The sequence below is a fragment of the Crotalus tigris genome, unplaced genomic scaffold, assembly GCF_016545835.1.
Source record: "Crotalus tigris isolate CLP2741 ecotype Arizona unplaced genomic scaffold, ASM1654583v1 scf7180000024472.5447098, whole genome shotgun sequence".
In the NCBI taxonomy this organism is placed as follows: Eukaryota; Metazoa; Chordata; class Lepidosauria; order Squamata; family Viperidae; genus Crotalus; species Crotalus tigris.
In genome coordinates, this window is record NW_024100643.1 from 2,359,806 (window position 1) to 2,372,142 (window position 12,337).

Sequence of the window (12,337 nt, forward strand, 5' to 3'; positions counted from 1 at the left end):
TTTGTAGTTATATTAAGCCCTGCAACAGTGAATTTTCTGAAAGCATTATTCAAACCTTCTCAATAGCTTGATATAGGGCTAACATTCTTCCCACACGTAGACCTCCCACTGAGAAGTTATGGTTGGGACACCCATTTTATTGGCTTGATAAACTTGATGATAAGGGCAAAAAATGGATCCAGGAAATTACAGGAAGCTGTAATGTAAATTAGGAAGATTCTGGCAAAGATAATCAAGCAATAGATCTGTGAACGCCTTGAAGCAAGCAAAATTATAACCAGAAGTCAACATGGGTTTACTAAAAACAGATTATGCCAAGCAAACCTTATTTCATTCTTTGATAAAGTGACTAAATTAGTAGATCAGTGAAATGCTCTGGACACAGTATACTTGGATTTCAGTAAAGCATTTGACAATGCAGACCATACCCTACTTCTTAGTAAGTTAGAAAAATGTAGGATAGACAGCATCACTACCAGATGGCTTTGTAACTGACTAACAAACTACATTCAACATGCAGTCCTTAATGAAATTACATCTACACTGAAGGAAGTAAGCAGTGAGATAACCCATGGTTCTGTTTTAGGCCCAGAACTCTTCAACATCTTCCTAGATGAAGAATAGAAAGGGGATTCATCAAATTTGCAGACAACACCAAGCTGGCAGGAATAGTCAACAGACAGACAAACTTTAACACTTTCTAACAAAATGAAATTCAATGGTGAAAGAAAAACAAGAAAAACCAAATGTACAGGTGTAGAATAGGTGGAACATGGTTCAATAGCAGTAACAATGAGAGGGATCTTGGAGTCCTAGAGGACAATCTGTTGAGTCCTTGGCGAAAAGCAGACATGAGAAGCAGTTGGAGTTCTCAGTTTTCTTTATTCTGCGTTCAGCTTACAAGTAGATGGCTTCATGGCTTCCCAAATGCTCGCAGCCTCTTATATAGGCAACTCCCGGGTAATTGTGTTACTTTTCCCGTGCCAGCACCCGTGCATGTGCATGGCGCTGGCGACAGCCTGTCTGGTCCCGGGCAGCTTTGCACCTGCCCGGGACTGCCTGCAAACGCCCGAGCCGTTTGCAAGGCTCGGGACATAACACCCCTTTCCCCCGGGCTAAAACTATTACCAACATATAATCATTTACTCTATACAATGTTCCGTTCCCCAGTGCTCCCACTGTTTGCTGGCTTTTGCCTTGCCAGCAATGTTATATAATCCTCTAGGTACTTAGGAGATTTCTTTGCTCTCTGTGACCTTCTCAGCTCTGGGTTACTAGCATGAGTTCCCTGACTGGAGGGAGATGTGAGCCTGTTCTCCTTATTTTGTCTTGGTGCCTTCCAAGGACTGTGCCCCGATGCCTGGCCTGCTTGCTCGCCCACCGGGCTCGTCAGGCCAGGGCTTCTGTCACTTTGTGACCTGGTTGACCTGCCTAGCTGTAGACCCTCGGGCCCCTTGAAGTGATAGCCACTGCTGGGCGTCTCTGTTGAACCTCCTAGGTCCGTCCAAGACCTGTCAGGAGGCTGTCCATTCCCTGAACCCCGTTCTGTGTCCGGGCTTGTGTGGGTTTCTGTACTTTCCCAAAACTCAGTTACTCCCTGATTTGGGCTAGAGGTGTTGTAGTCGGGACTTGGTTCCTCGACCACCTCCCTGTATGTTTGACCCCCTGTAGGATTTGGGGTAAGGTCAGGCCAACTTTGGGGATTGTGTGCCAGCTCTCTTGCGGGAAATGATTTGTTGGGATGCCCCCGGGTATCCTCCGTGACTGGAGTGCTGTGTGATGTGTGTGGAAAGTGAGTATGCCCCCGGGGTGACTCCCTGGCTGGAGTAGGCGTGGATGCCTGGTAGTTGGGTAGGCTCATAGAATTCTTGTTCGGAGCTCTCGCGGAACCCTGGAATGGGCCGTTTGTGGCTCCATCAGTGGAGATGGGCAGCAGCTCGTGCCCTTCCCTTTGCTCCAAAGGGTCCCCCTCCCCCCTGGAAAAGACCCAGGAGTCTCAGCTGAAAAATGCCACCTAGGGCGAAGTTGGTCGATGTGCCTGCGCAGGACACGACTGGTTTCCAAGGCTACCTCGTAGGATAGAGGACCTGTGACCCTGGAAACAGAAGCGGGGACCCATGTATGACCAGGCCCGTAATTACGAGTCCAGACCAGGGCACCCTCAAGTAGTTGTCTAGGTGCCCTAGGGTGTGAGGCAGATGAAGGCAATCTGTCCGGATGCAACCGGTCAAGTTTAGTCGTAAGTTGACGCCCCCAACGAAGTTCAGCTGGACTTCTCCCTGTAGAAGTGGATGGTGTGGTGCGATAAGAAAGGAGAAAGTCAGCCAACCTGTGATGCCAGTCCCCGTAGGTGAGTCTTTTCAATGCGTCCTTTGTGATGCGCACCATACGTTCAGCCATACCGTTGGTGGACGGGTGGAAGGGTGCAGACGTGGCATGACGAATCATGTTTGCCTGTAAGAAAGCTTGGAATTCGGAGGAAGTGAATTGAGGGCCGTTGTCGGACACAATGACATCTGGCAGCCCGTGTGCAGCAAAAATCCCCCTCAGTACCTGAATAGTCTTTGCAGTGGTGGTGGATGAGACAGGTACAACCTCAAGCCATTTCGAATGGCTGTCAACAAGGACCAAGAAGAACTGGCCCTGAAAGGGTCCAGCGTAGTCAATGTGCACCCTAGACCATGGGGACTGTGTTTCCTCCCATCTATGCACGGGAGCTTGGGGCATCTCTGGGCGAGATCGTTGGCACAGGTGGCATGCATGCACCTTAGCCTCAATATCTTTATCTAAACCAGGCCACCACAAGTGGCTGCGCGCAAGAGCCTTCATACGAACAATGCCAGGATGACCCTCGTGGAGGGATTCTAAGACCCTAGTCCTCATTGAGGTGGGAATGACAACTCTGTTTCCCCAAAGCAGACAACCCTGAGAAAGGGACAGCTCGTTCCTTTTGGACCAGAAACTCTGAAACTCAGGACTAGGGCAGTGCTCAGGCCAACCAGACAAAACCCAGGAACGGACACGTGAAAGTGTGTGATCTGTACCTGTTTCAGCGGCAACATCCCTGGCACTAAGAGGGAGCTCGGGCAAGGCTTGGATTGATAGAATGTTGACAGCTGGCGCAGGGTCAGCTTCTACTACTGGCAGAGGCAATCTACTGAGGCCATCAGCATGGCCCATTTCTTTTCCAGGCTTGTGGAGTAAAGAAAAATCATATGCAGACAAAAAAATAGACCACCTAAGCATTCTAGGGGAAATGATTTGGGGAGTCTGCTTACGTGTGGTAAACAGTCCCAGCAGAGGCTTATGGTCAGTGAAGACCGTGAAGTGCCTGCCATATAGAAAGTCATGGAATTTTTTAATTCCAGCAACAACAGCCAGAGCCTCCCTGTCTATCTGAGCGTAGTTGCGCTCAGCAGAAGACAATGTTCTGGAGTAATATGCAACAGGAACCTGAGTTCCATCAGACCTGAGGTGGCTCAGGACAGCTCCAACCCCGTAAGGGGACGCATCACAAGCGATGCACACAGGAAGGGACTCGTTGAAATGTGCAAGTACACTGTGCGAAGTGAGCAAAGCCTTGACTTTGTTAAAACAACTCTCATGCGTTTGTGACCACTGCCACACTGCTTGCTTGTCTAGTAGCCTGTGAAGAGGCTCAGCTACACTAGCTTTTTGTGGAAGAAAAGAATTGTAGAAATTCAGGAGGCCCAGGAAGGCCTGAAGTTCGGCCTTGGACTTTGGCCTAGGTGCTTCTAAAATAGCAGTTAGTTTGGATTCAGCAGGGTGAATCCCAGCAGCATCAATTTTGAACCCCAGAAATTCAGTAGAAGGCACCCCAATCTTGCATTTGTCTTTTTTGAGCTTGAGGCCTGATTTCCTGAATCTTAACAGAGCAGCCCTTAGCCGTTCAGCTAGAATGTGTGTGGAGTCTCCTGCAATCAAAACATCATCAAAGTAGGGGCAAACCCCTGGTATACCTCATAGTGTGTTTTCCATTACGCTTTGGAAGATCCCAGGAGCGACATTCACTCCAAACTGTAGCCTTTTTACTTTAAAGGCCCCTCTGTGGGTCACAATAGTCTGAGCTATAGCAGCATCATCATCAACAGGCAACTGTTGATATGCTTGAGCTAGGTCAAGCTTTGCAAAAACACGCCCCCCCTTGAGGGAGGCCAGAATGTGACTGATCACAGGAACAGGATAGGCATGTTGCTGCAATGCCTTATTAAGAGTGCATTTGTAATCAGCACAAATGCGAATGTCCCCATTTGCCTTTAGAGGCGTGACAATGGGGGTCTCCCAAGGACTGGAATCAACAGGTTCTAGAATTCCCTGTTGGATCAGTTTGTCTAACTCAGTGTCAATTTTACTCTTTAAAGCAAAAGGGACCCTTCTTGCTTTAATTCTAATGGGAGTGACAGTGGGGTCTAGCTTTAAGGACACAGGGGGTCCTTTGAATGTGCCCAGCTGGGGGCTGAAAACATCTGCAAATTCTTTGCAGACTTCCTGTAGGTCGAGTGTTTGTAAACTGTTGAGTCCTGTGACGTGTATCCCCAGGGCCTCAAACCAATCGAGTCCTATGAGACTCGTTCGTTCACCCCCTACTACTAATAAGTCTAGTGGACCTTCAAAACTCTTGTATTGCACGTTAAGGGTGGCCTCCCCCTTAACACACACTCTTGAATTTTGAAAATCTGTTAACACAATGTCAGAAGGCCTTAACTTGGCCTGAGTTCCACTACCGGAACAAATCTTCCTAAATGTATGCAAGGAGATGATTGAAAGGGCAGACCCTGTGTCTAGTTCCATAGATAATGGAACCCCTTGTAGCTTCACCTTGAGTGACAGCTTTTTCTTAATGGGCTTGTGTGTGCCTGTCCTAAGGATGCTTCTTCGCGAAGCGCAAAACCCTACCCTATTCTGGCTGGGGAATCTGGTACCTTTCAGGCGCAGTTCTTCCTGAGGTTGTACCTTTCGTCGGCCCAGACACACAGCTGCAATGTGTCCTTGTTTGCCGCATGCCCGGCAGGTAGCGGAGCGGAACTTGCAGTCGGTTCTCCTGTGGCGACCTCCACAGCCGATGCACTTGAGCGGAGCTGAAGAGCTTCCCTTCTGTTTTTCTTCCTTTGTGGGGTGGAGACGGTCGACTTCCTCGTCCGGATCCTCCTTGGAGTTTCTTTGGACGTCTTCCTGGTGCACGGATGCAATCTCTGGACTGTTTCTGATCGGCCGCATGTTCTTGACAGCGCCGCCTGCTGCTTCTTCTGCGGTGACTTCCCTTAAGGCATCTTGGAAGGACAATTCTCTGTTGTAGATCTCGATGCCTTAACCCGCACACGAATCGATCCCTCAGTCGTTCTTCGAGGTCTTTGAACTCGCAGTGCTTGGCGGCCTTCCGTAATGCGGCGATGTATTCTTTGGCCGACTCGCCGGACCATTGATCCCTCTGCTCGAAGGTGTGGCGCCATGCGATGACGGACATCTTGGGGTGGAAGTGCTCCTTCAGTAGCTTCTTCAGATCTGCGTAGCTGACAGACTCTACTGGAACAGGTGCTGCAAGGTTTTCTGCGATGTCGAAGGCGTCTTGACCGCAAACACAAAGCAGGGTGGCAGCCTTCAAGCTCTCTTCCCTCACTTGGTTTGCCTTGAAGTAGTTCTCCACCCTGGCTACGTATGACTCCCACCGCTCTGGATGTGAGACGTCGAATTCCGAAAGCCTTCCGATTTTCGCCATCTTCAGGAGACGGGTCTATCAGCCAGCCTACCCCCGAATGCGCACTGGATTGGAGGGTAGCTGCCGAGTCGACGCCGTTCCGCCGCTCAGGACTCACTTGGGTAAGCTTACACTTCTTCCTTTCCAGGCGGTGTAAGGCATCCCACCTCGTCGCCAGTGTTGAGTCCTTGGCGAAAAGCAGACACGAGAAGCAGTTGGAGTTCTCAGTTTTCTTTATTCTGCGTTCAGCTTACAAGTAGATGGCTTCATGGCTTCCCAAACGCTCGCAGCCTCTTATATAGGCAACTCCCGGGTAATTGTGTTACTTTTCCCGCGCCAGCACCCGCGCATGCGCATGGCGCTGGCGACAGCCTGTCTGGTCCCGGGCAGCTTTGCACCTGCCCGGGACTGCCTGCAAACGCCCGAGCCGTTTGCAAGGCTCGGGACATAACACAATCAGTTAAATATGACCCAGCAGTATGCTGCAGCTACCAAAAAAGCCAATGCAATCCTAGGCTGCATCACAGAGGGATAGAATCAAGATCATGTGAAGTTAGTGCTGCTTTACAATGCCTTGGTATTGCCACATTTGGAATATTGCATCCAGTTTTCGTTACCACAATATAAAAAAGATGTTGAGATTCTGGAAAGAGTGCAGAGAAGAGCAACAAAGATGATTATGTGGTGGGAGGCTAAAACATATGAAAAACGGTTGCAAGTATTGGGTATATCTAGTCTAGTGAAAGGAAGAACTGGGATGACATGATAGCAGGGTTCCAATGTTTGAGGGGTTGCCACAAAGAATAAGGTGTCAACCTATTTATCAATGCAGCAGAAAGCAGAACAAGAAGCAATGGATGGAAACCAATGAAGGAGAGAACCAATCTAGAACTAAGAAGAAATTTCCTGACAATGGGAACAATTAGCCTTCAAAAGTTGTGGGTGCTCCATCACTGTAGGCTTTTAAAAAGAGACTGAATGGCCATTTGTCCAGAATGGTATAAGATCTCCTTGGGCAGGGTGTTGGATTAGAAGACCTCCTTTCCAATTCTGTTATTCTGTTAACCACAATTTATCATATGAGGATGTTTCCTGAACTATGAACAAATGCAGTACCCAGAACTGCAGGAAACTCAAAGCAGCTCCACCTAACTGTTTTTTTCCTGAACTGGATATGTAGGTTCTGGCAGAGAAAGAATCAGGTGGTCTGGTGGAGAAGAAAGACTGAGGGCAGAGAGCAGGTGGACAGGGATGGTCCAGGAAACAGGCTTTCCGCTTTCAACCTAAAATCTCAAGGAAAAAGCCTGGGAAAGAATGTTTCCTCCCTGTGCACTCTGGAAGGACAAGCTTCCTTTTGAAGATGTCTAGAAGCAGTAATTGAGAAGGTCAAGTTTCTAGTAACTTCCCTGCTCTCTCTTCCTTTTGGCATGCAATTCTCCTTTCTCTGATTTCTGGTTTTTCATTGGGTTTCTGTCTATTTTTTTGTCCCTCACTTCATTTCATGTCATCTTTCCTAATCTCATGGCAATGCTGCTTGAGTTTTATGTTGACTCCTGGTAGCTTCATGGACAGAGATATATATTTACATTGGTAACAATACAGTATAGGAATGTTTTGCCATTGTCTTCTTCCAGGATTTTTACAACTTCCTAACCTATAGGTAATCTAAGTAACCTATAGCCTGAAGTTTCCCATTGGTTTCTCATCCAAGTATTAACTGATAGGGTTGTCTAGTGTTTTTGATTCAAGTATTTTGGAGAACACAAGAGTATGAATGTAAACCTTTTCTGAAATTCCTTAAAACCTTTGAAATCAAAGGGCTGCATAGGGCCACTAAACAGTCCTGTCCATTTGGCTTTTCAAAATCAAATAAGTCCAGATAGGTGCTGTTCCATTAGTTGACAGAATTTCGTAGCTAGAGAAACAACAATACATTTCATTTTGCATAGAATCTGTGAGAAAGAAATTATGATTCATATAATAATGCATTACAATGTTTAAAAAAAAATCTTCCAGAAAGAGACACTCCCATGTTTTATTATGTATCAGAATTTACTTATTATATTGGATTCTAAATGATGACTCTAATAAGACTTAGATTTAGATATAGCTAGCGTCTATCAATACTGAATATGATTCATGGTTAAAACATCTATTGACACTAGCATCAATAAGGTCAATTGATTGTGCACTTTAAAGTTCAATAGAAATACAGTTTAAAAATTCCTGGCTCACAAACTTTCTCACATATTTTAGCAGCAATCCCATGGTAAAGCCAAGCAACCAATTGCTTGGGGAAAATGGCTCTGTATAGAGTCTATTTATATCCAAATTTAAGCTTATATTTAAGTTATAAATGTTTATAAAAATGTAACATCCCAAGTAATGCTTAATAAGGATCTAAAGATGTAGATATAGAACTTTACCTTTATTTTTGATATCACCAGCATTTTCTCTGTCATCCTGAGCAAACACGTTGTGGTCCTCATCTACAATAATAAGCAACATGTATATAAAATGTCTACTGGAAGATTAATTGTGCCACAAAATGTCTCATCATCTACACTGCAGAAAAAGTATACCTTTTTTACTCTCATTTATAATCCAAGTACATTTGTTAGGATGGCAGTTAATAACCCCACCCCCCAAAAGGTAGCTGGGTAGGACGATAAGACATAGCAAGTATTTTGTGGGAATCCTGCCCTGGTTTCTGATAGAAATAAAACTATCCCATGGTAAAATAAGTTTTTTTCTCTCTAGTGGCCATTTGTTATTTTTATTCACTGCAAAACAAAAGCAGTAAGATGACACAGAAGCACTGATTGGAAGCTACTTTAGTAAATGAAGAGAATTTATGGCCAATATGAGGTAATCCTCAGGAGATAAAAAGTGAGGGTGCTCACTAGTCAGTTTGAAGAGTGGCTGTCAGGAGCTGCTTGAAATGCCATAAAATAGTCATAGCAGTATTACAACTACTTATAATAAGAAATATGTATTAAGATATAAAATTCAAATAGCTATAATGCTTTTGTTAGAATCATATCACAATGAATCCTGTTTGCATAACCCTGTTAAGAATGAAAGGGTTTGTCTAGAAATAGCAAACTCTTTTAAAAAGCATTTAAAATTTTTATTTATTTATTTATCTATCTATCTATCTATCTATCTATCTATCTATCTATCTATCTATCTATCTATCTATCTATCTATCTATCTATCTATCTATCTATCTATCTATCTATGCTTCCCCAGCAGCACACAAATATTGACCAGACTGAAGAGTTCAGTGTACTTTCCACAAAATAGTTCTGCACGGTATGATGTATTTTTGCTGCTTTTGAAAGAAAGATGGCTGTAAATATTTTACTAAGTACTTGTTGCCACCACCACCTCCCATTCCTCTACTGTAGGATATGACAGATAAGAATAAAGGAAGGTGATTAGAAAAAAGACATGAAAAGAAAGGCTTAAATCTCAATCTCAGTACAAGACAAATAACTAACAAGGCCCATTCTATCTTCTCTCCCCAAATCTTTGCCATCAGCTAATTGTTTAAAAAAAAATTCTTAGTGTTCTTATTCATGTAGTCCATAGAATGAATCTCACTGTATTCTTCCTGGTTTTAAAACAGTTTTGCCCAATCTGATGTTTCCAAAAGGTTTTGAATCACAATTCCCAAATATCCAAACAACAAAGTTTTTTGGCTGGCACAGAATTCTGGAGATTGTAGCCTCAACACATATGTAGGACTTCAGGTTGGAAAAGCTGCTTTAAAATGTTGCAAAATGCTCAGATGGAATCACTTCAAAGAAGGATTAACATGCACTCAATCTAGATGGCAATGATTTAGCTGTACATAAACTGATATTTGTTTATCATAAACAAGCAGCTATGTTTGTGTGAAATATAACCACAGCAAAAATATTAATTGCATATAGTTTACTGATTTTAGGAATCTTGCAACTTTTCTAATGACCCTAAACATAGAATGAGACATACTCTGCTGTTTACCAGTGCAAATATGTTCGAACAATATAATCATATTATGACCATATTGAAAGAATGCCTTCTTTGACGTCTTCATAATGCAGTGCCGGTATTAAGCTGCAGCTGTAAACTGGACTAATCTCTAATCTGTATTTTGCTATGATTTCATTATAATTAGCACTCATGTAGGCAATTCTAAAGACTTGAGTGTGTTGAAACAATTTATTTCTGACCAGTTGAGTTCACACAATCAGGTTAGATAAAAGACTAGGTGTAGGAGATGACCAGGCTAAGCCTGAGAGGTGAAGCAGGTTATAAATCTATAGTCCAGCCCACCTTGAATTCCATAGACTCTTATCTACTGCCAATTTGCTTTGACCATTTCTGATTCTTGTAGAGAGCTTAAGCTTGCAATAAATCTATATATTCATTTGAACTGCCTGGACTCCTGATTGTCTGTGCTTGACACTAATAGTTTTATCTGCACAACATACTAAGTTACATTAATGTTAATTCTGGTCTGTTTTTTTAATGATTTAGAATGGTAAGCTCCTGCTCCAGTCCTGCTCCGCTGTCTTATAGTGGCAGGGTATGTGTGGATGTTCTAAAGCCAAAACAAGCAAATTAACAATGAGCAGCAGCAATACAGAAAGAGACTAGAAATGTATGATCATTGTATTATAGATAGCAAAGGCATAATCTTATTTTGTACGGGAGAAAGCAATTGTAAACCACTTCTGTATTTTATCAAGAAAACCATAAGAGTAGGCCAGATAAAGGAAAATATGGTGCTTTAATGCTCAATATGCTACTTAAGAAGGGCTCAGGAACTTTTTAAGTATTAATGATATTTATGAGGCAGCTAAAGTCTTTGGGACACCTAGTTCCTGATGTTGCCATCCAAGAAATGAAGACCTAATGCTACAATGATAGAATTACAGTGGGACTGTGAAATGTAAGCATGAACATAAGGAAGTTCAATCCACTGAAAGATGGAATGAATTGACTAAAAATTAGCATCCTAGGAATTGGTAAATTGAAATAGATTGGAATTGGATACTTTCTACCAGAAGATTATACTGCATATTATTCAGGATGCAAAAACAAAGAAGGAATGGCATCACTTTCATAGTCAGGAAGGATATAACAACTACAGTACTACACAGCACTTGGCAGAATGCAATTAAACTCTGCAGACAACTCTTTAATATGATGATTATTCAACTTTATGTTCCAACCACTGATGCAAAAGAGGAGGTTGATGAATGTTATATATAAATGTTGATTTAAATTCAAACTTAAATCAACAGAACATGCAAGCAAGATCTGTAGCTTGTGGTTGGAGATGAGAATGCCGAAGTTGGATATGCTAAGGAGGAACATTTAGTTGGACTCAATGGCTTAGGAAGCAGGATAATGATTTATTAATTGCTACAATCCAGTGATTTATTCATTGCTAAAATAGCTTTCCAACCACTAAAATGATGTGTACATATGTGGACATCACTAGGTGGAGTACTGTCAAGTGCAAACAACCAGATCCAGATGTGAAGGATTCAAGATAACTATTTATTGTGTTCTATCTATAGTGCAAGAATTTCCCTAGATAAGGTCCTATGCAACCTAGGGGAGGTTAGGTGTAAGTCTCTTGTGGCTGCCAAAAATTTACATTACCTCCCTGCTTGATCCTTCTTCATTGCCTGGCAGGGAATGACCCAACAATACACTCCCCACATCAGATCCCTCTCTCTACCAAGTTGTGTTTATTGCCTGGGATCTCACAGGAACTTGGGGATGGGTGGGAGCAATGCCAACTGAAAGAAGTCTCCGTCCCCCCAGTCTGAAGACTATTTCCAGCCATGCAGTGCATCCTGCAAAACATCCAGATGGTTAGAGAATTCCTCCCTACTTTCCCTCAGGAAGTGAAGTCCAGAAGATAAAAGTCGAGTCTTGTCTGCTTCAACGCTTCCCTCTAGAGGGGCCCCCGCTGCCTGGTTAACTCCTTCATTTACTGATTCCTCCTCAGGCTCTAGGATGGAATTGTAGATTGGAAGTTTAAAAAGTTGTCTGGGAATTGTTGGTAAAACTGCTATACTAATTCAGAAGTATGCACGTTTGTAGCATTTTCCCATGAAAGCTCTGCTTCTGGATAGCATTTCCAGTGAATCGAGTACTATATGCTTTTACCCTATCTCCTTGAGTTCAATATTTCTTTCACCTTGAACTCTTTCTTGCCTTTAATAATCAGTGTATTTGGGTGTATATGTGTTAATGGCAGTTGTGATCATAAAAGGCTTGGTGGCACATCTCTGACTAGCAATGAATGATAGAAAACTGGATGGACTTTCATAGATGGTGGCAATTGCAAACAAAAGGCCACAATATTTACACCCTGTAGACCTTAAAGAAACCCACAAACTTTTATCAAGTTTCTTCGAGGATCTGATAGAAGCCAAAAATTTGGCCAACAACTACACTTTGTTTCCCTCAGCAACTGTGTACTTCTTATTGCCCTCAGGGGCATGGGCTCTTCCTCTCCTGAATCAGCTGTGGGTGGCATGAGGGAAGGGAAATCTCATAAAACGAGACCTAGCTCATTTGATCATCCTGCAGTTCCTCCAAATGGAGTCTATA

The 12,337-nt window shown here is 43.4% G+C and overlaps 1 protein-coding gene across 5 annotated transcripts in view; it reads right to left on the reverse strand.

Moving 5' to 3' along the window:
* Positions 1 to 12,337, reverse strand: part of SKAP1 (src kinase associated phosphoprotein 1) — a 502,470-nt gene that overhangs the window by 74,176 nt on the left and 415,957 nt on the right. For all 5 annotated transcript variants that reach the window (XR_005555500.1, XM_039333275.1, XM_039333273.1 and 2 more), the window contains exon 9: positions 8,143 to 8,205. Coding sequence is in view for 4 of the 5 variants with exons in the window: in XM_039333275.1 (XP_039189209.1) it covers positions 8,143 to 8,205 (63 nt within the window). In the remaining variant the exon portion in view is untranslated. The remainder of the gene's footprint in view (positions 1 to 8,142; positions 8,206 to 12,337) is intronic.